Source organism: Anser brachyrhynchus, assembly GCF_964034855.1.
Source record: "Anser brachyrhynchus genome assembly, chromosome: 5".
Taxonomy (NCBI): Eukaryota; Metazoa; Chordata; class Aves; order Anseriformes; family Anatidae; genus Anser; species Anser brachyrhynchus.
Window position 1 is genome coordinate 42160954 of NC_137699.1, and position 26010 is coordinate 42186963.

At 48.0% G+C, this 26010-nt stretch overlaps 1 protein-coding gene across 2 annotated transcripts; it reads right to left on the bottom strand.

Annotated features, from left to right (window-relative positions):
• Positions 1-1027: 1027 nt before the first annotated feature.
• On the bottom strand, positions 1028-25972 carry NEK9 (NIMA related kinase 9). Of its 2 annotated transcripts, XM_080595545.1 has the most exons (23): positions 25673-25972; positions 25418-25447; positions 24566-24743; positions 21451-21506; positions 20493-20563; positions 18569-18674; positions 15782-15913; positions 14779-14889; positions 14128-14192; positions 13128-13178; positions 11824-12016; positions 10431-10575; positions 9390-9590; positions 9005-9051; positions 8005-8160; positions 7518-7626; positions 6766-6927; positions 6206-6376; positions 5915-5974; positions 5168-5358; positions 4780-4944; positions 3921-4133; positions 1028-3531 (listed from the first exon to the last, which is right to left on the bottom strand). In XM_080595545.1, exons 1-23 carry the CDS (start codon positions 25859-25861, stop codon positions 3409-3411), a joined length of 2925 nt encoding a protein of 974 aa, XP_080451671.1. In that variant the 5' UTR covers positions 25862-25972; the 3' UTR covers positions 1028-3408. The 2 variants fall into 2 exon arrangements, with proteins under 2 accessions (XP_080451671.1, XP_080451672.1); XM_080595546.1 differs by lacking the exon at positions 25418-25447.
• Positions 25973-26010: the final 38 nt, after the last annotated feature.

A 26010-nucleotide genomic window follows, 5' to 3' on the forward strand; every position in this document is an offset into this window, starting at 1 on the left:
GAAAAGAAGTCACTGTATCCAAACTGAACAGAAAAGCGAAACCAATGCCTTAATTTCAAACCTTGTTAACACAGGGTAATACAGGATAGCAGGAGGTGACAAGGAAAGAGGCAGGAAAGGGAAAAACTTGAAGATTTATGCCCGCTTTATTGAATTAATGAAAAATTTAACTGAATTAAAGAGTAGTTAAGAAATTCAGTACTACTACCTGTCTTGTACTATTGACTCCATTTCCCTTGCACTGTTTTTTGACTGTTTAGCGGATTTTAAGTCGGCAGAATGCACATGGTCACTGAGGTAGGTACATACAACACGGCTTTGGATACTGTTAAAATAAATCCATCTGTTGCAGACTTCCCTTACGTGACAGGCAAGCAGCTAATGCTGGGGTTGAAACTGTAGATTAACTCAGATACCACTCGGGATATTTTATTCAAGCTGGCTCAGTTTCCTCTTCTGCTGCTGTACGATCCCCCTCAGAGACGTGCTGCATTTTCACTTTCTGATTCTCTCCAGTGCCCGAGTCTCTAAAGCAGCTCTGCCTCTCAATTTACTAAAAACCCTCTTAAGGCATTTCACAATTTACTCAAAACCCTGGTAAAAAGCCAGAGCCAGACGTTAAACACAGCGTGCAGTTTGCTGAGCAGGTGTCAGGCAGGTTCTCACCTTCGCAGACCGCAATGCTCAGTAGAAGCCGTTCAAGAGAAACAGGTGCTTCTTCCCTGTGAGCCTCTCTTCCTGTTACTCATTTCCCACTTGGCACTGAGACTGCTGAAAAACCACACACAAAGGCCCCCTGACGTCACTAGGAGGAGATGCAGCAGTCAAAGAAAAGCCTTTTTTTGTTGTTGTTGTTTTGTTTCGAAGGGACACAGAACCTGACATTTTTTCCCATAGCAAAGAACCTGCAAGCCCCTTGGCACTCTAAGAAAAAAAAAAACAACAGACAATGCCTTGAATCCATCTGATCATATACGAAGCATTTCCCCTTCCCCCTCTGAAAAAAAAAAATCAGAACACGGGAGAATGAGTTTAAACATTTATTTAAACAGAAACTCCAAACCACTCCACCCTTTAACCTTTCAAAAAAAGACAACGACAAACTAGTTTTCAGCCAGAGTGTCAGAGCAGGCATAAGTTGTGTTCCACTATAACAACTCAGCAGCAATACTAGCAGGAGACTGACACGTACGGAGCTAGCGCTGCAAGAAGGGGAGAAGTCAAAGGGGTTGGAAACTGCTCAAAGGCACTTCTGCCCACTTGCCCTTCCGTTTTCAGCCCCAGACAAAGGTGCTGGCTTTAAACTGCTTTTTTTTTTTTGGTTGCATAGCTGGCTGGTGTGAAATCTGTGGTCTGTAACAGGCACAACCTGGATAGCGTGAACCCTCTAAGGCACATATGAGATTGCGGAGGCCAGGGCAGCCTCTGTCGGGGGCCCTGCTCCTCCACCAGATCCAAGGGGAATCCAGTCTGTGCACCTAGCTTCCCACCTGCAGAGCATTGAGAAATGAGGATAGCAGTGCACTGCAGGAGAGCGACTCCCATCAGCTTGGTGCTTGCTTGTTGGACACGGCTCAGGCTCAGCTCTTCGCTCCTCCAAGGCACAGCCGCAGCGTGCCCAACTCCACCGCTTCCACACGCAACAACCGCCCTCAAGCTGGGCCCCTAACCTGAGAACTGGCTCCGACGCACGCGAGGGGGAAGGAGGGCAGAGTCCCGAGGGCAACCGAGCACCGCAGCCACGCCACCTCCCAGCAGGGCTGTCCTCCTGCCGCCGCCACCCCGCTGGTGGCAGTGGAGGGGCACGCCACTACTGCCCGTGCCCTGGACGCTGCACCGTAGAGACTGCGCTGGGTTTAGCTCCGAGATTCTAGCAAGAGGCACCGGGGAAGTATTTAAGGAGCGTAAGTTACAAGCAGAATGCTTCGGCATCCACCTCTAGAGAGAGAGGGGGAACGCTGGCTCCCAGAGGACAGTCTCTCAAAGGAGGACGTCTAGGAGAGGTGACAGGGTAACCAACTCCAACTGACCTAAGGCAATTCTAGCGACGTGCCATCGATGGGGATGGTTTAAGTCTAATGAAATCATAACCCCGCTCTCACTGCGAAGGTGAGAGGGACTCAGGATTCCTTAGAGGCTTCCCGTCAGGCGGGGGGAGGCTAGCTGCTCCCAGGCAACCTACCAATCCCAACAGCTTAGCTCAAGATCAGCTTGCTAAAAAATTTACGGGAAATAAAATTTACCTCATTCTCTAATGGGAAATGAGGAAATCCTGAGCATCAGACCATGCCTCTTCCCATCGCCAATTGCCTTGGGAAAGCCTCTCGCTTCTAGAAAGAAGGTGAATTCCAGACAGGGACATGATCATTCGTGGTCATGGAGGAAGGCTGCATCCTGTGACCACGGCATTAATGACCTATTCTGGGTAGGAAAACGCATTCCAGCTTCATCAAAACATCGAGCGGAAAAATACCAATTCTTCCCACACCCACATCGGGGGCTGAGCAGAACAGAAGCCAAGCAGGGAGCAGCTACAGCCTTACGCCAAGAAACCAGCAGCTCTGGCACCCAAACCAAGCTGACAGCTGGAGCAAGAAACGTGTCACTTAGTCTGAGGACCAGACGCTCGTCATCTGGTTGGGAAGCAGGTGGTCTGGAGCCGAGCGCCAGAGATCCCATCTCATCAGTCCCTGCCGCAGCTCTCGGAAACTGCGCCCAACTCGCTCATCGCTGCCTGAAGTTGGAAAGCTCTAGGCACCCAGAATAAGGCCCTTAAACTCTGTCTGTGCAGGCCACCGGACAGAGGCCACAGCTTCTCGTGGCCAGAAGCTGCGCCTCGATGCCTGGGACACGCTGTCTGCCGTTATCTCCCTCGCGGCAAGATCCCCACTGCCTCCAGAATGAGATGTTCTCTGCTCCCTCTGCGCCGCAGCGGAGCCGCCTCCCCTTACTGCCTGGCAGGGAGAGGATCCTAGCCCCTCGCCCCCTAAAGCCAAGGTGGCGAGCGTTAGGGTTCAGCCAGCTTCAGTACAAAACGCGCCTCCTCCTCTCACCTAGAGATGCGGTGATGAGTACTGGGGTCCCAAAGGCAGCTCCCAGGAAGCAGTGAAACAATGAAAGGGCCACAAGCTGCTACTGGAGCCGTAACGGGGCCGTTCTGCCTCACGTGCAGAGTTAACAGGTAAGGTACAAGAGGAGCTGCTGCCGCTTCAATCACTGAGCTGGCCGAGAGCTCAGGGGCCCTTCCCCTCTCAAACTCACTCCTAGTTCATATCAAACGTCCGTGGGTGCTGCTCTGGAGCCTCCGGCCTCGCTCCTTGTCTGCGAGTGACCTGAAGCCAGGAAAGCCGCTCTCTGCATTCGGTTAGTGTGCTGTGAAGTTAGATGGATCCCAGTGGGCTCAGGAGACTAGAGGCTGGAGCGGCACGAGTCCGTTCCCAGGAGACACCAGGAATCTGAATCCAGGTCAGGTTTCGGATCCACTTCCGTCTCCTCTTTGGCTGTCTGGGTTCCTTTGGAATGAACCTCCACCTGCCAAAACACACAGCAACTCTCAACAGCTCCGGGACTAGCTGCAAACAAGCTAGGAGCTGCACAAGGCACGACTGCTGTTCCCCACAGCCATTTGTGACTCTCCACAACATCTGACCGCCTATCCCTTCTCACCAGCAGAAATAAAGAGGAATCCCAGGTCCCTCAAGGACCGGCATGTCCTCACCAGAAACCAGCTTCTTGGCTTCGTTCTTGTTGTTACTACCAGAGCTGAATCAGCAGCTCAGCCAAGAATCAGGCACGCTATTCTATCTGCTCTTAAGAGAGGGGTCTGTTCGAGCTGCTTCCTTCTCCACAGTCTACACAGGACCCAGGACCAGAGTACCGAGTCCTGAGCGTGGATGGGCACCCAGGTGGTGGGTCCTCACCTGCTGCATTCCCTCTGTCCCCCTGCAGAACCTCTGGAGCTGGGCACTCAGACGAAGGGTTTCCTGCTGCAGCTTCTTCTGGTCATCCAGGCACTGTAAGACCAGGCCTCGGAGGTGCGCCACCTCTGCCTGCAGAGCGCTGCACATGCAGCCTGCGGCGGGAGGCACAGCCTTTCCTTCACTGCACGGCACGGCTGGACTCAGGCAAGGAGGCTGCAGAGACAAGAAGGGAAGTCAGGCTGGGTTTGGGAGGGAGGCAGGGAACCTTTAGGCCACTTCTGTAAGCCACGAGAAGAAACCATGCAGAGGAAATGTCACCCCATCTCAGTTTATGACTTCCCAAACTTCTAGCAGCCAGGTCAGCAAGCTACCAGTCATTATGTCATCGGTACAAAGTGACATTCTTCGTCCTTCTGGGAAAGCTGGTCCTCTCCTCCCCAAAATCCATCTGGTCTACCTCCCTCTCCCTAAGCCTGGGATCTGCACCTCCTCTTGGGACAGAAAACCCCTGGAATAAGGTAGTCTCACAGGTCTCACAGCAATTTCTTATGTCAGTCCCTCTTCTATCTCACAGCAATTTCTGCTTTTCTCTTTTTTTAATCATATTAACTGCATTTTTCCATAAAACTGATCTAATTATTTGCAATTTGACCAAGGCCCAGCTTCATGTCCTAGATCCCCATGAATTGTTATCTTTGCAGCACTGTCTCTGTTTATCAACAACCCTCTTTTCCTCACCCAGATGAATTAGGCCAATCCAAGAACTCTTCCCAGCTCTCCCCATAATTCAAACACCACCATTTATGGTCCCAAGAGCTTCTGGCTAAGCATTCACTGCGGAAGACCTGAATACCATTACCCAGTGCTCTGTTTTTGGCTTGTTGAACCCAGCAGGTTCCTCAGGGGCCACTTTGAGTCCTTGAAGTTCCTGGTAAGGGAGAGTCTCCTTCTCAGGCTCTGAAGACGCCATGCTCATAGGAAAAGGGCTGTCAGGCATTGGGATGAATTCGGCATTCTCCAGCTCCTGGATACACCAAAGCAGGACTGTTAGGTATGTTCCCCTTCTCCTTACTGGCCTAATCAACCAGTGCACCAGTACCCTCTTGTGGTAAAAAAGGAGCTAGGCCTAAAAAGCTCCCCACGCAGCACAGATCTGAGAACGTTTCTGAGCATGCCCTACAGGCAGGGCACTTGCTCTTCACCAGCCTCAAACCCCACTTTAGGACATTTCTGAGATACCACATTACCTTCCTCAGCCAGCCAGGGCAGGAGCTGCTGTCACCACTGTTGCCTCCCTTGGCTTCTGTGGTGCTGATCCAGCCCCCCATCCCCCGGTCTGCTTCCATGGTTCCCCGAAAGCCTCCGCTGGGATCCGGGGTCTCTGCTTCACGTTCGTTTTCCTCTTCCTCTCCTCCTCCAGTTGTGCAGCTCTGAGTCACTAGCAAACAACAGCGACAACTTTACATTTTCCCACCCCAGCTGCTCCTCTGGTGCCAAACCCAATTTGGAGCAGAGAAGATGCAAAAATTAGGGCTGCAAAGCCATAGCGAGAGTACGTGCTGGTGGCATCTCCCTCAGTAGCTGCTTATCTCCTACCACTCCCTGCAGGCCTCCCCAGAAGGGCCTGTGCACAGCGGTCTTTTGCAGCGTCTTGGCCCCAGCCCTCCCACAGGTCCAAGGAGCGGGACTTCATCTCCACAGCAGCTGGCACATAACGCCCCTTCTCTTATCAGCTCCCTTCAGCAAATTCCTCTCAGCTTTTTCTGGTCGAATCAAAGATTCTCAGCTCCAAAGGCCTCGCTGCATCCATGTACTTCCTCCTCTGCTTCACTTCTCTCCTTCCCCCCAGCTTTGGGCCTTCCTCTCCAATGCAGAGCAGCAATTACTTTTCCTCCCTCTGAGCTCTTCCGTGAGGCCTTTCTAACACGGAGCTGCGGAACCAAGCTGACCACCAAAGTAACTTAAAACGCAGCTCCCCGGGGCAGGTTACTCACCAGTACCGATGGACAGGCCGCTGCTGTTGGAGCGGATGGTTTTAGAGTTCAATACCTTTTCTGCAGGGGGAACAAACATCATTTCAGTTAGAGAGCCATAAAGAAAGCAAAGGAACTCCTGCAAACAGCACACAACAAGGGCGGTGTTTAAGACCTAGAGCTCCGGGCAGCATGGCACATTTCCCCAAAGCCACCTGGCCCGTCCCCAGGCAGGTTTTAGAGTCTAGCCCTGGCAAGCAACACATCATCATAACCAAGACCCCCCAGATTTCATCCCAAACCTACACTTACCAACCACGATGATGGTATGCCAGCCGCGGCATGACAGGTCTGGAACGTGATGCAACGATCCAAATATTGGCCGAGGCCACGAGGTGCAGATATCCGAGCCATGTGCTCTCTCAGTCGGTGTCATCGCCAGGCGCCCATTCCCTCCGTTACCCCAGGCGAAGATATGGTTGTCTGAGGAGAGAGAAATTCGGGAGACTCGATTCACTTGCTCCCTATCAGCCTGTAATCGTTACAGGGATCACAGCCCCTCTGCTGTAACTGCTGTCCCAAAGCATTTGATCTACCAGCTCCGTTTTGCCAATGGGAGGACAAACTGACAACAAATCTAAGAGGCAGCCTCCAAGCCAGCACTCTGCAGCCCAAGGGATAGAAAATGCTTGCTGCTGCACCAGGACAACGCAGAGCCGGGTCACAGACAGTCCCAGCCTAGGAAGATTTCTTTTTTTTATTTCAGAGCATTGCTGTGGAGGTGGCCCAGGAAACGCACAGTGGGAGCCCGTTAACCACCCTGCAGATCTAGTCCCAAAGACCCCACCGCAACCTCGTAAAGACCCACTCACCGTCAGTAGCAGCTATGGTGAATTCATCGCCGCATGAAACCCTGATCACCTGCTTACCCCCCAGGGGGCCTGCCAGCAGGTTAATTCCCAGGTGCTTCTTATAGTCCCCAACACCAAGCTGTCCGCACTTGTTGGAGCCGAAGGTCAGCAGGCGGCCTCGCTCTGAGAGGAGGAACGAGGAGACAGTCACAGCGAGGGCCCGACGTGGAAGCAGCCATGCACGCAGAGAGCTAGCAGCAACAGCCCACGACCAGGAAGGTCTCTGCTGAGAAGCCAGCCAGGCTGGGAGGGAACGGTGCCAGCCGAGAGGGACGGCTGCAGCCTGGGAACACCGCCCCAGTTCCTTCTCCCTTTGCTCCCCTGTTCTGATGCTGAGGACTGGGACTCCTCGCAAACCTCTGACTGAGTTAGGCTTTGCCCAGGTGACACCAGTCATAAACGATTCCTCCACTATCCCAAAGGATAATGGATATCCCATAATTCTCCCCCCATTTTTTTTTTCTTAAAAGAAGAAAAACAGAAAATGGAGGGTTAATCCAGCAGCTGATGCTTCTGCTTCAGCTGAGAAACAGATATGCTTGGTTCCTGGAGTAGGCACGAGCCCCACTACCAAGAACATAACCTTCAGTGTCAAAGGGCTGGCAATCATAGCATTGATAGCACTGCTTCACCAAGAGAAGCCAGGCTGCAAGGGCAAAGGTGATATAAAGGAACAGGCAACCGGTATTCATTCCTTAACGCATGTGGCTCACCATCAATGGAAGCTGTGTGCGTCTTCCCTGGAGAAATGGTTCGGATCTTGTAGAAGGAGAGCTGCTTGGCCAGGGTAAGCGAAGTAGCATAGGGCACCTCACAGTACGTCTGAGAACGGACAGAAGGGTGAGCACAGGGTGAAGGACCACGCATTCGCCAGCTAAGACCTACTCAAGCAGGTCTTGGCAGACCACATTAACCTAGACAGTCCCAACGCAGGTATGGGAAACTTCATGAGTGACATGGAACCTGTCCAAAGCTCCCCTGGAGCAGCTCACTACCTGTTTCACTACCTCAGATCTGGCACAAGCCCACACGGCAGACAGGAAGCTGAGGAACAATTTGCCTCTCCCCCCAGTACCAGCACCCATTGTCTTTTACTGGAACTAACAAATTGGCACTAATCTAATGAACTGTCACAAGACCTTAATTTCCCTATACACTACTGACTGCTGGATGCTGAAGTCGGGTCCCAAATGCGCTTACATCATGGTTAATTATCCCCGATGTGCACTGATTCAGGCCCAGCTTGTTGAACTCATTGAGTCCGCACGCCAACACTTTGCCTGTCTGGGTGAGCAGGAAGGTCCCATCGCAGCCACAGTGAACGGACACAATGGTCAAAGTCTTTGGAACATCCACCTGTGCGGAAGAAACACATCCTGAGAAAATCAAAATGCCAACACCTACTACACAGAAGCCAGCAGTGAAAAAACATACTGGGTTGGAAAGCAGTTGTTCCGATAGTCTGAGCACTAACAGCCCCTAATTCTGTTGCTTTGAATAAAAGTCTAAGAGCATCTTAAAGTTTGTAGCGTACTGAAGCGCTGGTAGCAGTGCAGAAATTCAAGGCATTCTTGACCTTGTGTGCAGACACCTCTAAGCCAGCAGAGGAACCAGAAGTGTGGTGGAGAGGCATCCCAGCCAGCTGGGGTCTGCGAGCACCAGACCCAGAAGGCAAGCAGGGCTGGGTATGACACTGTGTGGCTGCAGATATTTGGCTACCAGGCACACCTTTCCTGGTTTCTAACCCTCAGCGGGTTAGCTTACCTCGATTATCTCTTGCACTGTGTTTCAAGAGGGTTTTTACTTTGAACTCATCTTATTGAACTCATATTATGTGAAATTCAAAGACTCACAGTTGTTTGCAGTGCTGTGAGTTTCCTGTACAGACCTGAGGCACACAATTTAGTACTTCCTACTATGATTTCTAAAATACTAAGTTCAGCATTTCCAGTTTCAGCTTGGAGATCAGCTCTAAGTCATCATACTGGCTAGTTTGGAAGAAGCACATCCCTTTGCCATGATCTCTGGGGACAAATGAAGCAAAATGAAGTGAAGGTAAAACCCTTGCAAACTCTACGATACCTCAAAAACAAACAAACGAAACATGCCCGAGCCTCAGGCAGCTAATATTTCTGAACAGCAACTAATTTGGAGTTATGCCCATGCAGATTTTGGGAAGGAGCAGTCTCAGGAGCTCTACCTTCTGAGGTGTGTAGTGATCTTCTTCTGAATCCAAGCCCAAGCGCCCTGCATCAGTGAAAACAGACCGGTTAGAAATGGCCTCAGAAGGTACCCACCCGTAAGAACTGGTATGGTCTCTCCCTGGTTCTAAATCTCCCGTCAGAACTAGAAACCTGCCCCCTATACACATCGCTGCCTGCCAGTCCTGAAGGCAATCTAACCCCGCTCACACAATGACTGCCCTATCCACAAGGATTTCCCGTTCATTTGGGAAAGAAAGTCCCAAAGAAACAATGTTCTTTGTCCCCCAGCACATCAGACAGCCCTCACCAGGCCCAGCACTGCACACCTGTGCCAAGCTGCTGTCTGGAGCAGCGCCTTTATGTTCCAGGGAAACACCTTACCGTACTCCCCACAGCCCCACGTGTAAACTTCTCTGTTCCTGGTCAGCACCGCCACGTGGTTATCTCCACACGAGACCTGCTCCACGGGGTTGGTAAGGAAGAAGTCCAGCTGCAGGGGCTCGAGTACTTCAGAGCCATGAGCCTTGTCAACGCCAATGCATCCGTAATAGTCTGAGCCAAAGGCATACACCTGGCCCTCATCTGCAGGAGGCAACAGAAGCTCAGTCAGCACACAGAGCTTGTATTAGGCCGTGCATTAACCTCTTAGGACATGGCCAGAGCAACCTATTTTCTGTTACCACCCTCGTTTTTTGTGCAGAATAATGTCAGCAGGAAGCTATGGAGTCTTTTCTTGACGACAGCAGGATGGATGACCATGCACTACAACCCGCACCGTTTTCAGGCCACCAGTGTCAAAAAACAAACCCTCAGGCAGAACCTGCCACTTTCTGTTACAGAAACCCACAAATTGACATGTGGCTCCCTAAATCACTCCTCCAGCACACTGAGCACCTGAGCTCAGCCCTGTCAAGCCTGGGCTTTCCCAGCACTGGCAAAGTAAGCTGGAAAATGACTAGTTGGTATCTCAAGCTTTCTGAATTAAATAGCAAATCTTGGATACAACTCTTCTTTCATCATTGGGGGGCTTTTTCACCCACACATTCCAAAAAGAGTTTCAAACACATATGCCATCTCGGATTCAGGCCCCCCTGCCTTTAATACAGAGTATGTGTGGAGGCAACATCCATAGCATTAAGAGCAAGGACTCTGCATGGCCATGAGGAGCTGTGCTCAACACCCATCTTCATCACCAAATAGGGGTGCATCCTTTGGAAAAAAAATACACTCAGACTTCTTGGGAGTCAACATTTTCCCCTGTACAATAACATTCATCTATCTCCACTACTGCATCTGTGCTCTACAAAACTGCAGGGCAGGTAACACGTGGAATTTTCTCCTTTTCTCCTCATCTTACTGTGAAAGCAAACAAGCCCACAGCAGAGCAAAGCGAGGGGATGGCGGTCCCCTCCCAGCTCTCACCTGTGATGCAGACTGTGAAATCATCTCCGCAGGACACCTGGCGGATGGCTTTTCCTTGAAGCTTCTCCACGTGCTTTGGCTGTCGGTAGGACGCTCTGTCTCCATGCCCCAGCTGCCCGTGCAGCTTGGTGCCCCCCTGCATATTCTGCAAGACAAAAGCATCTGGTAAGCATCCACAGCTCCAGAGAAGGTGCCAATAATCACAACACCTCCAAGGAACAACAGAAGACAGCAAAGAGCAAGAGAAAGCGTTAACTACTCTAGGGAAGAGACTGCTAGCTATGTGCAATAACAGCAGGCAACATTTTAAACAGCAGCACAAATTTTCAGGCAGTTGTGCACTAATGACTAATGTGGTGTCAGGACAGCAGCTGGTGGGTTCAAGCAGAGGTGAGGAATCCTATTCTCATCTGCCAGGCTACAGAATCCACTTCTCTGCTGCAGGACTGCAATTCATCCTTCAGCTTTTTAATCTACGTTTCTAAATTCTAATGGCTGCAAAGAAACCTGTAACATTAAACAAATGTCACCAAAGTGGCCAGATCTACCAAGTCTACAGAGAAAAAGAAAAAAAAAAAATCAAAACAACAACTTTGAGTAGTGTTGAAGCTGAAAATAGAAAATTAATAACCAGCTCAAAGTTTTCAATGGCCATTCTTGTAGGAACATCCATCAAGTGACACTAAATTGTTCTCTTCCTGTTTGGATCTTTCTTCTCTTACCCATCTACTAGAATTTTCTGGTCTGTCTTAACATATTCTGTATCATCACTGCAAAAGCCTGTGTAAACCTGGAGATGCAGAGTACCTCCACGTCACTGACCATCTCAGTCCAAGACTGAGCTCAGTTGTTTTAAATGCATTAGATGCCACCACTTCGTTCACTTTAAGCTACTGCAGAATTTCTACTCATAATAAAAAGCAGAGTTGTTTCGTACAAGACAGCTCTGGTTTCATCAATAAGTTGCTTCACAGATGACATCTCTATTACAGTGAAGCCACCCATCCCAACCCTCCTGATCTTGAAAAACGTTCCTCAAAAATATACAAGTCAACAGATACAAATCCTCCACTGCATTTCTAGTAGTCAGGAAGGTGAAGAAGAGATGTTTAGCTCTGTGTCTGGGCCTACGGGCCCACCACCGACAATCCTCAAGTGCACAATCTCCAATACACCTCCTGGCACGATGGAAAACTTCACCCAAAACCACGTTTGTCTTGGGAGACTGAGACTTGGGTCAGTGTCGAAGCAGATGGCCTCCAGCAGTGCCCACTGCCATCAAATTTCTCCTTTTCCATGCCGCGCTTCCATCTGATTCTACCATGAGTGGTGAGCGGTGGATCAGGACTCTCCCCCTCCCCGCTACCCCCTTCCTGCAGTTCCTCTCACTTACCACCCAGGTGTAGAGCTCCTTCTCCACTGTCACCACAGCAAAATGAGTGTTACCCGCACACACCTGGCGTGCGCTGCAGCCACTTTTGATGGCATCCAGCTTCTGGGGGGTGGACTTCCCGCCCCCCCAAACATACACCTCACTAGTGCGCGAAGTCACCACTGCAATGGGAGCCTCGTTCATGGTACTCGACCTGCACAAGGAGCCCCCCACAAAACACACACGCTTTTAGTGATTTTGAGATCACTGTCATTACACAGTTTCCTACTGCTCTCTCCCAGTTTCTAAAAGCCCAGGCTGCAGCCCTTTGCAACCATTCATGGTGTGTATTTCCACAAAATGCTCTCTTTGTTCTGGTGCCTCAACTGCTATAGACAGGCTCAGAATCAAATATGTCTCAGAGCAGAAGAGAAAATAGGTTCCAGTGAGCATTACAGGAAACCTACAGTCCAACTGAGGTCATAAAAAAAAGCAAACACCCGGGCTTTCAGTGAGTGGCCATGGACTTGTTCTCAATTCTGAAAAAAATAGTCACGAAATTTTGCTCAAAAACCAGAAACATCCAAAAGCTGATAAATTCCCTCTATCTCCTCTTTAAATTACAGGCATTCCATCTGAGGGAAAAATTTAACTCTTCAATGCAGACAGGAACCAATTGTAATCAAGTAGTTGTAATCAAGAAGTTGTAATCAAAGTAAACAGTTTGTGTGCAACCCGTAAGCTGGAACAACCTCACCTAAAGTGCTCGGGTAGAATTTGACCTTTTTTTCCTGATAAACTTGGAAGTACTATCTGATAATTCAAGAGATATATGTCACATGTATGCAGCTTTACATGTCACAGAAACTATCTGCTTCATGGAGCAACCCCGCTTACAGTCCTGTTGGGGACTGGATAGAACCTCTGCACATATCCAGTTTTATGAAAGATATTCATATTCATTTCATAGCCAACATTCAGACAGTTATATTTCTCCTGCTCAAGGAAATCTGCCTGAAAGGAGGGATTTACATTACAGCCTCAGATATGTGGGCTGTGATGACTACATCCGCAGTAGGGCAGATTACAGCTGTGTGGGACCTGCTGAGGTAAGAAGCCAGCCATACATAGAGGCAAGATATAAAAGGCAGAGTAAAATGTGGGACAACAACCACATAACAAATTTGTCAAATTCCTAGCATTTAGGGATCTTCTAAACAACACCATCCCATTAAGGTTGCCACAGACTAACACTCTCGGCAAAGTTCCTCTCTGGGGAGCTGTTCTATCCCGACTTCCTTTCAAACATATGCCCAAATAATTACCTCGGTCGCTTATTTGGCCCATTAAGCAGTGTGACTTTCTCTTCCATCTCCCTGCCAAAGGACAAAATACATTTTAGGAAACAGCAACACATCTCCCAAAGCAATTTACTGACGAGCAGCATACACAGTCTGCTTTCCTCTCCTATAAAATGCTGCTCCCTCTTGGAGGAAACGCGGCAGCTTATTGCCACCTCCTAGTAATACACGAAGTAGGGCAGAAGTAATGTGCCATTAAAGCTAACAAACTTCCAGGAGTGCAGAGGACAAACTAGATAATTACCAGAACTTGACCAACCAATACTTATATTGCATTAGAATGATCTTAAAAGACTACATATTATCAGGATTTGGGATTTATGTTTATATAGTACACGCAGCAAGACAAAACTCAAACTTTGCTACTTGGTGGTCACCAATCTCAGCATAAAGGACTAAGCCTTTATGCCCTCCAGGCAACCAAAGTGGGATTCAAACAGTCCATAATTCTGTTCCACCATTCATAAACAGACAGTGTGTGCAGGCTGGTTGTCAAACTAAGCTAAAACGGACCACTTTCCATGCAACTCCATGCTCAGGAAAAAGGAGGGACGGGAAAAAAAGTGCAAGTGTCTACACTGTACAAGACATATATTATGAAAGGCCTTTTTCAATGAGCATGTGAGGACCTAAGTCTAACACTCCATTCAGGGACTTGAAGAGCAAGAACCAGCGTTCCTCAAAGGACTGTCAGAAAGGGCCTCAAGGTTCTCAGTACAACAGCTTCTGAGACAAAGGGTGCAGAGACCTCTCACGTACCAACCAGACAAGGATTGATGAGGAAACAAGACAGAAAAAATGCACTTTTTTCCTAAAGAGATGAAATGTACTTCGACAACTGCCTCGCATCAGGCCAAATTAACTTAAGAACTTTGCTTCAAAATGGTAAATGCTACTGGTCTGCACAACCCCTTTCTGCCACCCGGCTTGTCCAGGTTTCAGGCAACACCATCCATCCCGTTACCTCCTCCGCTTGCTGAGGATGGGCTGTTCCAGCAGTTCATCTGCAGTAGGTCTTTTCTCTGGATCCTGAAAGAGGTGAGCAACAAGTCATTCTCTAGGGAACGCTCATCACCTACCGTGATGACTGAACCTTGGTCCAAGGTTGCACGGACCTTCTTCCCTGGCTCCTTTCAGAAGGGAAAGGAACTGGTCAGATATTCGGAACGAATAGGGATAAATGCCAGGCATGTGCAGTACAGACTTCCCCACTCTGAAGGTATCAATACTATGTTTGCTTCCAAAAAATTGAATCTCTACAGAAACCCAGAGTTACAGTCAAAAAGCCAGAACCTTAAGCGGCTGTGCTGAGATGATGCTCTCATCTCCACAACACTGCGTGAGAAAATAATTGCTTCTGCCAGCCTGTACGATAATTGTAATCAGAGCAAAATCAGCATCCCTCCAGAGCCTGCAGGACTGAAAGGCAGCTTGAGATGATGCTCTTATAGAACCGGAGGAAGCCCAACCTTAGCGATGCCTCAGGCCTCATAGAAATCGCCCTGTATCAACAGCCCTCATGCTGAAACAGGCACATCATTCCCCTTCACACCTGAACTGCGTGGCTTAGGAAGCTGGGCAGCGGTTTCTGAAAATTAAGAAGTATTTCACCAACCTGATCAAGGCAGGAATGCACCATCTGGATTAACTCCCGAGAATAGACAGTGGAATCAACCTCCATGGCGCGATTCCCCTGTACAATCTTCACACAAAGGTTCAAGGGATTCTAGGCAAAAAAACAAACAAACAAAACCAGAAACCATCAGTTCTCTGATCAGAACACATCCCTCTTCCTCCCCACCTAGGAGGTTCTCCAGAATCCTGATAATTCCTGCAGGAATGGTACCCCGATAGCTAGGACTTGGTGGCAACATCCAATTTTTCACCAAATCCCCTGACAGCGGAAGGAGGACAGATTCCCCTCTGCATGCAAGCTCCTACATAGCATATTGCCATTAAAACACCACACAGCGGCACAGTCACTGCTCGCTCAGTAGCCGTGATGAGTGGAAGTCAGAAAATGACGTATTTTCCCATGACTAAGAGCTACAGAATCATACACTATGTCAGCCTGCAGCTTTTCCCACCTCATGCCACAAGCAGGCAAATCACATATTCCAGCCAGCAATGCTCCCTTTTACCGTTTCCCTGCCAGCCTGACCACTCTTCTCTTGCACCCAAACTTTGGGAAAGGGCAACAGGACTAAATCCTATGAAACTTGAAGGCAGGAAGTTTTCCCTACAGAATGTTGCACAGAAAATTCATAGCTAGTAACGCTTCGGAAAAACAAACAAACAGCCAGCCCTACACAATCACAAACTTCCCCCTTGTGGAGAAACGGATGTTTCACTCACAACCAGGATACAAATTAGCACCGTTTACATTCTGCATCTGGTAAACCCAGAGCTGCAGACAAGGGGGGGTGTGGCAGAGGCCACAGAGGCACCTGGAGTGCAGGGTAGAGGAAATCTTGCAGACAATCTCTGGCTGTTGTTGGCAATCCCAAGCCACTGTTTTCTTAATCAGCAGATTTAAACAACAACAAAAAAAAAAACAAGTGTATAACACAGGGTGATAAAAACAAGGTTATTCAGTCCATCCTGGTTTGCAGACTTACAGTAGCATCAAAGGTCCTCTTCAAAGTAAGAAGCTCAAAGATGACACAGCCCACAGCCCAGATATCTGATTTGAAGTTGTACTTCACACCCTGGCAGAGTTCTGGGGACATGTAGTAAGGAGTTCCCACCAGCTAGAAAAAAAAAAAAAGGACATTTGAAAATCATAAACAATCCAGCATCTTTCAATTCTGAAGCTCTGCATCCATCCTGATCACACAGGCCCACGAGCATCAGGGCTCAGCACAGCCCTGACACACAGCACTAGTGACACAGGTGACTCACCCCACCAACACGTGCTGGAGGGATGGGAACAAGCACGTTTCTTCCCTTCTCATCCACAACCCTGGGCCTGCGTTTCTTAGAAGCTCCTAGACACTTGTGCTCAGATTCTGATGTGGCACATAGTTCTCAGTGGAGCAGCAGTCACGACAACACGGCAAGGACTTGCCCCTCTCTTACATATACAGGCAATGAGAGGTATTTAAAGGCAAACAGGGATTCCTGTACTGACCAGATACACAGAAACCACGACAAGAGGTTGATGAAAAGGGATCTTGCAGAGATGCCAGCCCATGCCTATGGAGCCTCTCTGATCATAAGGCACTGCAGGGATAGAGACCACTGTCTTTGACCAAAGTTACTTTGGGGTCAGTATCTAGAAAGCTGGCTTGGGTCCTACCTGAAAGACTTCCACTTCAGAAGTGCGCTTTCCTGAACAATTGGTTTAAGTAAATCCAAAAATGCCCCAAATCCAAAAACCCAGCACTTAGAGAACAGAGAAGCCCTTCCAGCTACAACAGAAATAGTGGCAGAGCTCAAAGTCACAATCAGGAGATATAGAAAGAGCGTGACAAAAGGTGTAAGAGTGAAGCTGTCACGAATGGAGCTCATTTCCTAGCAAGCAAGCAGACAGTGAACTAAAGTGAAAAAGACAGAATTTAAGAGAGGACGAAATATTTATAGTTGCCCTCTTCAACTCTCTGAGCAAAGCTCCAAGGATTACAAAGGCTGTGGCTTTCATTAGACTCTAATAGTACACCTGACACCTAACGGGCACATTCCGAATCTGTCGCCTACCTTCCATTTCCTTTTACACAGCATGACAGCTACAGAGCTGCACGAGTCCTAGCCACAGGAAGGGTTAGAAACCCAGCTAGCTGGAATAGCATAGGGAGAACTAGGACACTGCACCTACACTGTCCTGTGCTTAAAAAACGTGCAAGATGTTTTTCTGTATCTTTCCTGGTAACTGGGAGAAAGGGGGGATAAGTTAAAAATGATCAGTTAGTAAGCAGCATGTATGTGTTTCACAAAATCATAAAGACATAAAAATTTTATAAAATCATAATTTGACCGTTACAATTACAAACTTTGTAATGAAAAACAGTAACAATAACTGGTTTGCACTCATTTTGCAACATATAACTTCCCGACTCCATTGGTCATTACATCACAAATCGAAGAGCCAGCCTACAGCACCAACAACATAAACAGAAAGATGGTTGAAAGTATTTACTTCAAAATCTTTCATTAGTGAAGAAGGAGGGGGATAAAAAGCTCATAGGCGTAGATAAACATACATAACACAGGTAAAAAAAAACACCAGGAAATTTATAGCACAGATGACAGTTCCTCTGAGAGCCAGAAAGCCATGAAAAATGTGATGCGACAGAAATGGTTTTGCTATAGCCCAGCTTAGGAAGTGCTTTATGCAGTAGCCCTGAGTTCCCATTTACCGTCTGACTGCACAATAACGTTCATATTCTGGAAGGAAGTTGGCAAGTGTTTAACTGCACATCCTAACAGAACACAGATAGCTTGCGTTAAGTCCAATTATAAGGCCTGGTAAAGGGAAATGCAACCTGGCTTGCATCCTAAACTGTAATTAAAGCCTTTAGCAGATAGGAATTCCAGACAATACCTTCCTTTCCAAGCCCAGTGCTCAACACAGAAATTAACGGAGCTGAGAAATCTAAGCTGAGCCTTTCAGGTACCTGCAACACAGCTTATCCTGTTTCATAACTCTGGCTGTGAAACTGCTTTCTGGAAGGGTCTGGAACTAAGCCAAACTTGACAGCCTTCTGGTAGAATTAATCTCCTGTGCAAGCTTTGTCTCCCTCCCCCCCCCCCAAGAGCATTACTAATAAACTATGCTAACTATCTCGTTACCATAAGAAGCACACGTGCCTATCTTGCTTCTTTGTAATTCAGTTCAGAGTCTAAATATTAGAGAGATAGGAGGCACGGTGCAATCTCAGGCAAACACAGCCAAGCAATCTCAGACCCAGCTGAGGCAAAAATCCCCGTTAGCACGGCAGCATGACCAGGTTAACTTAACTTGCTAAGATGGGCTTAACGAGCACTGAGGGAGAGTTTACTGATGTGACTATGCTGCTGTGTGCCCTCAGATACCATCACCTTCATCTTATGAAGATTCACCTTTGGAACTCCCATACTAGGTACCAGGGAAAGAAGAAGAGTGCTCTCTAACATAGTTATGCTGGCTCTGGTACAATTCCAAGCCCACAGTGTCACTTATCTTTAGTCTGCTGTTGCTTTGCAGACAGACCTCCAAAAGATAACCTGGGAGCAAGGATAACTGTAGGCTGCAACACATCAGCAAATCTGCCCATGTCAGTGAGATAAGTTAGGTAGAGAGGAGAAGGAAAAACGGAATACAAGCAGCAAGAAAGTTCAGCATTCCTGGTCTTCTGCAAGGCATGCAGAGATGAAAGGGAAAACAACAAAACCCGCTGGGTTCTGCACAGAAGGCAGCAGATACTCACGGTCTCAGCCATGGAGTACTCAGAGTTCAGCTTCTTCGCCAACCCATAGTCTCCCAGTTTAATCAGGTTTGCCTTGGTTAGGAAGATATTTAATGTCTTTATATCTCTGAAAGGAGACAGAAAAATGCAGACGTTAAAAATATACTTCCAGATTTCATAGTTTTCCACATACTCCCCCTCCCCATGAGGTAACTTCTGCTCTAACAGCAGGCTCTCACACCAGCAGCAATCTGACCCCAGGTACTGGGGCAGTAACTGGAGTTACCCACAAAACACAACACAGTCTAAAAGGTTCAGGCTTTCAGACACCTACATAAAAGCCATGAGCAAAGATGGTTCTTTTCCTCCTCTCAGTCTCTTCTCAGTTGAAGACCATTGAACAAGTCTTATTTTCCCTGCTTTAATAAAAGGACCCAAGCCAGGTGTCTCTGAGCTCACTTAAAAACATGTATGTATGTAGGTGTGCAAATAAAAACACACACACACGAGGTGCGAAACAGATGTCACTCTAGATCTTAAGCATAACATCCCTCTACCTCACACCTCAGGAACAGCTCTATAATTACAGCATGATGTACTATACCCCAAAGATCAAGTCTGATGGCCACAAAAATGTGGAACACCAAAACTCATTGAAAACATTTTGTCCTAGAGGGAATAGCTTATACGTAGATTCACAGATCAATACAGAGAGGAAGCCCCCACAGCATGATATGCTTCCCATGGCCGATGCTTCTTAACACCCCCTTTTCCTAACGTACCATCAACAACTTCCCAGTGCAGATCAGGACAACACCAAGTAAAGCAGCACTTTGCATTCATCCACTTGGGGCATCGCAAAGTCCTGGGTCACTCTGACAATGTCTGCAGCAGAAGGAAATCACTGCAAACATTTAAATAACCGTTCAATTCATTGTTAGGGAAGGATTTGGGGCCACGCATGTTCCTAGACCACGATCCCTGCTGTGAAGATGGGCACCAGAGGTGATAAGCAGGAAATTACAGCAAAGCAGGACAGACACGACATCTGCTTTAGGCCAAAAGCATAGGCACTGCTTTGTGGAGTGTAAGGTACCAACTCTTCGTTATCAAGACTTGCTAATTACGAGATTGAGAATGGCAGCAGCAAGGATGCTGTCTCAAAGAACACGTCCTCACACGGTCACAGAAAGACGTTGTGCAGCACGCAACCCAGCCTTGCTGGAAAGGGCTGTCTGTGTGCGGTACTCCCAGACCCCCACAGCTTCCTCACTCTGCCCATGCACTGGGCACTCGTGGAGCACCCATAAGCAATGAAATTTACCCCTTCCAAACAGGAAAAGCTAACTAGCTCCTCATCAAAATCTCAGAGTCAGTGTCTAAATTACCACTACCTGCTAACAAGCTATCATTACTTCCTTAAATAACAGGCCAAACACATGGGATTTAGCCAAATTTGGGACAAACCTTCACCCGCGTGATCTTATAGCAAAGCACCAATGCAAAGTCTTCACCCTCCTCACCCTCCAGGAACTACATAAGGATGTACGCGACAGTCTGAAGCTATTACTTGTGGAGCAGGTGGGAAGTGCCAGCAGTAACTGTTCTTCCTACCCACTTTAGCAAACATCGTTTATGTGCTGTGGCAATAAATGGCCAAATTATTCCATTCCCATATGGATTAACTCCTCGTTCACAGAAGTGCAAAGACAAGCATTCCATTTTCAAATAAAAGACTTCTTCCATGTTTATTACATTACTGTTTCTACCCCAATAAAAAAGTCTTTACAGAAGTGATATTTAGCATCTAAACAGTCCAGCTATGCTCTGAACAGAGAAACTGTTTCCTTTAAACACAGAAGCAAAGGTTACTCAAAGGAGTAACTTACATCCAGGAATGGCAAGATGAGATCATTACCTCAGCTTTACTCCATGCCGCACTTACCTGTGAAGAATTCCTGCTCGGTGAATGCAGCTCACAGCTGAGGCAATTTGAAAGAGATACCAAAGCACCATCTGCAAAAGTAAGAATAACAGGGAGGCTCAAAAACAAACAAACAAAAAATCCCAACATCCCTGACACAGAGAGGCACAGCAAGAAGACCTGACCATACCATTTAGATTCTCTTTAAGGAATATGAAAATGTGTCATTCCCTTGAGAATTTCCTGTTATGGAAATTTCTGAAAAGATATTCCAAAATGTGGCTTGGTCTAGTGTAATTCACAGTGCCTGACCTGATAAACATCACTGAGTTCAATAAAAAAAAAAAAAAAGAATTAGAAATGACTGCTACTGATCACATGGCAAAGATCTACAGCTGGGGTCTCTGGAATTTGAACTGTGACCATTCAATATTCACCATGAGTCAGAAGGCCTTAAAATGCTTTATATAAGATAAGTGTAATCATCAACTATCTCCATCATGAGGTGGAAGCAGACAGCAGAAAATATGTATAGAAAAAAGAAACAAAAGAAATAGGACAAAAAAAAAAACAAAACAACAAACCATGGTGAGACAGGTTCAAAGTAACAACTCTGAAAAATAGAAAATGGTTAAGAGACAAACAGTGCCAACCATGAATAAAGATTTGAAAGTGAAATTTTAGCCAAGATGATAAGGTGACCAAAGTCAGTTGAGCTATTTAATTTTTCCTCCCTTGGAAATTTATGCCGTCTAGAGACAGCCAAAAATGAAAATAAAAAAGTTTCTGATAGTCCTGATAGTTCTGATAAATATCTGCAATACTTAATAAGAGAGGAAGGATGGCAGCCCCCAGATTTATACAGAAAATTTCTAAGAGCAATATAGGAGGGAAAAAAAAAGTAGCACACTCATATAACCAGCCAGATGCCCAGAACATTAAGCAAACCCCACCGCTCCCTCAAACCAGTCCAAATTACCTCTTCTTCAAATAACTTGTCTTTCTGCCGCAGGATCTTATCGTAGAGGTTCCCTCCTGTAATTATAAGTGAGTGAGAAAGACAGAAAGGACCATCTTAGTTAATGGCAGCAGTTACTCCGCTAGCTACTGCTGGAAATGCTCAAAACCCACAAGAGATCCGATGAATCAGTACAGCTCTGCCTCCTTACTCTGCACTTCAACTGGTCAGGCACTCACAAAACTAAGTTCTTCTTCCACCTAAGAACTTCACTAGCATACCTAAGCTTAAGCAGAGGCGATTCTTTTTCTAACACCACCATTCAATACTCTGAAAAGTGAATCACTAAGGTAGGCTAGCAGTCCCTATGGTTTTTTTTCCAACCTGTCAGCGCTTCTTGGGATATGCAGACATCTAGAACCTGTACATCAAATCATGCGAGACTTTGTCCTGCTCAGCAGGAAAAAAAAAAAGATAGTATATTAAAAAGAAGCACCAAAACAACACAAGTCACAAGTCTCTGAAAACACAAATTATTGCCTTTCCCCACGTACTGCCCAGCTCTGACCTGCCTCTCCATCTGCGCTGCCAAATAGATCGATGAAGAAGTCGCAAAGCGTTGACAACAGCAGCGCGAGCCACAGAAGCCTGAAGGCAGCAAACACAGCTTCCTCGGGGCACCTCACAGCTTCAAGACAGAAGACTGAAAAATCAAGGAGAGCTACAAGAAATGATGCAGGGTGCTGTAGGCAGTGAGACTCCCTGCCAGATTAGCATCTTACCAGTAAATCCCAAATCTCTGGTCATATCCTGTTGCTATTCCATTTCCCCATTACTGTATATTACATCCTACCAGTAACAGAACACCAGGCCCTTGCCCATTCCCACGGGGACAATACAAAGCAGCTTCCTGCTGCGTATCTTCCACCGGTCTGTCAAGTTGTAGAAGTCCAGAAAGGGTGGCAATGGCTCCTCTGCCTCCTTGAGGGACTTTCAGCACTTCCACATTAAGAAGATTTTTCTGATATTCTGGTTAAGATCCACTTTGCATAATTTCTTCTCGTTCTGCCTAGCTATAATCTTCCAACATGCTTTTTTTCCAGCCTTATGTTCACGCTTGTAAATGATCTACGAATGACTCTTCACATTCACAATTTAACCAAAGTATTTGCTGCTGCCTCTTCTCATGAACCTCTTTCCTTGTGATTCAGACTACAGTTTTTTAGCAACTTCTGTTCCTCATCTGATTTTTTTTCATCTTTTTTCTGCTTTTCTGAGCCAAAGTGTAGCACACCAAGTACTACATCACCAAAAACCTACACAAGGAGACGAATTAGCTCTTGATTCAGATAATCAATACCTCTATGCACACATACTGAAAGAAAACCAAATTACTTTCTTTTTTTGTTTCATCTAATCACATCTAAATTTTGAGACTGTTCTCTCTTCAACAGATGTTTTATAGAATACTTCTTCCCAAATCTCGTTCAGATGTATTCAATTATGTTATTTCCATGATCAATCCGAGTCTTCTGGCACCACTATATACAGACAGAACTGTACAGAGGTCAGTAATTCAGCTTTCTCACCTGTAAAATGGGGCTAATATCTACCTGGATCTGAAAGGCTTTCCCAGATCTCCAGAAAAAAAAAAAAGTGTTAATCAAACAGTAAAAACTCTGGATATTTAGCTATACTTTTTGTCCCTGCTATATTTTTGGATTCTGAGAAGTGCAACTAGTCCAGCCTTACTTTACGAATCACAAATTATCTTGGGCTTGAACACTGTAACAAACAGAAATGCATACTGTGGCAGATAAAACTATTAAGAGCAACCCTTGGCAAACATGATAACCTCTTTCTCATGTCCCTACTTCTGTACCACTCGGACATATTCAGGTAATGCAGGCTATATACTCATCTCTTGGTTATTGTCCCAGGGTAAAGCAAGCAGTTTAGAAACACTGACACACACGTACAGGCACCAGAACCACACACCCTCTCTCCATGTCCTCCAGCGAATTTATAATGGCCCCAAGCGTGCAGTCATTTTGGGGCAGGGAAATAACCCACAGAGTACTCCTAAATCAAAGAGCTAAAGAATCCCTACTCTTGCATTCGAGTCCACCCTGCATAACAAAACGCAGTGATCTTGGAGGTCTCTTCCAACCTAGAGGATTCTGTGATCTCGAGAGGCAAAACCAGCTTTGGCCAATGTGTCAGCCAGGGTGTTTGACTGGTCTGCCATCCTCCCCACCCCCAGCGGAAGCTGTCTGTGTAAGGTGATGACACCACGTCGGCAGTCTTTGCCATCAGAAAAAGCTTCTGCTGACAACCCGAGGCTTAGGGTAACCCCGAGCATGCACAGGACAGCTGGCCAGGTGCGCTGTCCCACGCGCCCCAGTAGGAAGCAGGCTGCAGGCCTGGGTAGGTTCCCTGTTCCAGGGGTATCGGCTGAATATTACCTCTTCTTCCAGCTGTCTAAGGGCAGCTCAGACCCTCACATCAAGTCCTTCCAGCTCCCCAGCTGGGACTGTTTACCCTGCAAACTCCAAATGACACCATCTGATCTGCTCTCGGATGAAACCTGGAAGTTTTCTCCAACGCCAGAAGGACTGGATTTTTACTATTTTTTTATTATTAAGCATAGAAGCTGACAGCGTAAGACGGGAAAAAGTCCTGATCATGGTGTGCCAACAGATTTTCAAGCTTTGATTTATGATTGCCAAATGAAGGGGTCTGCTTAAGCAACACTGCTGAAAACCAGCCCCGCTCTGTACTGGCAGAGAGGCCCAAATATCCCCACAGTCTCTTCCCACCGCCCTCCTACAAGAGGGAAGGAAGGCACGTTAGAAGCGTACGCCAGCAGTAACCCACTACCCCCACTGCACCAGCTACTCAGAACATGCAAGAAACCATTTACTGCCTGAAATGCCTGCGCTAACTACTGGGCTTTTCTTGTGCACCTGAGACACAGAAGGATTCTCAATCTCTTCTTCCAGAGCTACGCAGCAGAATTCACCTCCATTCCTCCACTCCCCCAGGGATACCCCAGCAATACTCCCTGCAGGCTCTGTAGGAGGGTAACTCAGAAACGTAGCAGCCTCCTGTTTGTAAGTGGGAGCAGGGATCTCACCATTACAGTACTCCAGCTCAATCAGCAACGTGGTGTTATCCATGAAGTGATTGTAGTACGCAATGATGTTCTCATGCTGCAACAGAGCAAGGATAACGATTTCATTCAAAGCATCACGACGCTCCTTTTCTGACAGACGGGTCAGGTCCACCTCCTTCCACACTACAAGTGAGTCATCCTGAAACACAAAAACATCTTTTAATTAAAAACACACTACTCCGAAGAGAACAACATGTGCCTTTGTGGCAGGAAATTAAAATTTCAGGAAAGGCAAACAGGCTTTCCTGCCTCTTAAAGGTTTCAGACAAAGATTCTTCACAACAATAAGCTCCGAGTTTTTCTACTTATTGCTAGGAGTAGCGGCCTGAAGCCGTTTTTCTAGCTGGCTGGCACTCCTTTTGAAAAAGGGAACAAGTATTCCAGGGAAGGGATGCAGAGTTTGTTTTGTTTCAGTGAAGACCAAACATACTGTGGCTCGATGAAAGGGCAATACTACCATTCCAACCCTCTATTTACAGGATGTTGTACGAGATCCCTAGCCATACAAGCACCCACGTATTCCTAAAAAACTGCAAGGGAACGAGACCAAGTTTGGCTTGCCCCTGCTGGGCCCACCCATGCCTTTAGACACGCTTGGAGTGAATTCCTAAGGGGACCTCGGGGCTGGCGTCCCCCAGAGAGCCCCCAAGAGCTCCCCGGGAGCCAGGACCAGCGCTTTTCTGAGCCGGGCACTCTGAAGCACGATGAGGGCCGGGCCGGGCAGCACGGCGTGACCTGGGAGCCGCGGGAGGCCCGGCTTTTCGGCCAGCTCCGTCCGCTTACGCTAAAGTTACGGTTCCGCGCGAGAGTTACCTGTATGAGGTGCCCCCATGTCCTCTGTGACTGGAAGAAAACGCAGAGAAACGAGCAATCTATTAGCGTCTGCACCGCCGCGGCGTCTCCCTGCGACACCCTACGGGGCCGAGCAGGGGGCGCGCGGGGAGCCCCGGGCCCCCCCCCCCCGCACCCGCGGGGCCTTCCTCGGGGGCAGGGGAGGAAGAGGAGCAGCAGGAGGAGGAGGAGGAGGAGGAGGAGGAAGGGGGCAGGAGGGGCCCGCCGCCGGCCTACCTCGGTGCGGCGGTACAGGGTGGCCTCGCCGAAGGCGCCGCGGCCCAGGATGCGGATGGGGATGTAGTGCAGCTCCTCCTGCTCGCCCGGCGCGACGCCGCCGCCGCGGGAGCCGGCCCGGCCCGAGGACTCGCTGCCGAAGTCGGAGCTGATGGAGTCGCAGTGCCGCTCGTACTCGCCCAGCGACATGGCGCCGGCTCGGCTCGGCCCGGCCCGGCCCGGCCGCTCCCTCAGCGCGGCCCCGCGCGCCCCGCGGGCTCCATCTTGGCTCCCGCCGCCGACCCGGAACCGCTCCGCCCGCAGCCCTGACCTCCCCGCGGCCGCCCCCGCCGGCAGGG

Bases quoted from the DNA above. Each gene is read 5' to 3' on its own strand.
- NEK9 (XM_080595545.1), bottom strand. From the start codon at position 25,861: ATGTCGCTGGGCGAGTACGAGCGGCACTGCGACTCCATCAGCTCCGAC. The intron at 12,017-13,127 runs GTAATTATTTGG...CTCCTTGTGCAG, and splicing joins GGGCCAAATAAGCGACCGAG to GTCGAGTACCATGAACGAGG. The intron at 6,377-6,765 runs GTGAGTGGGTCT...CTCTCTCCTCAG, and splicing joins CACCATAGCTGCTACTGACG to ACAACCATATCTTCGCCTGG.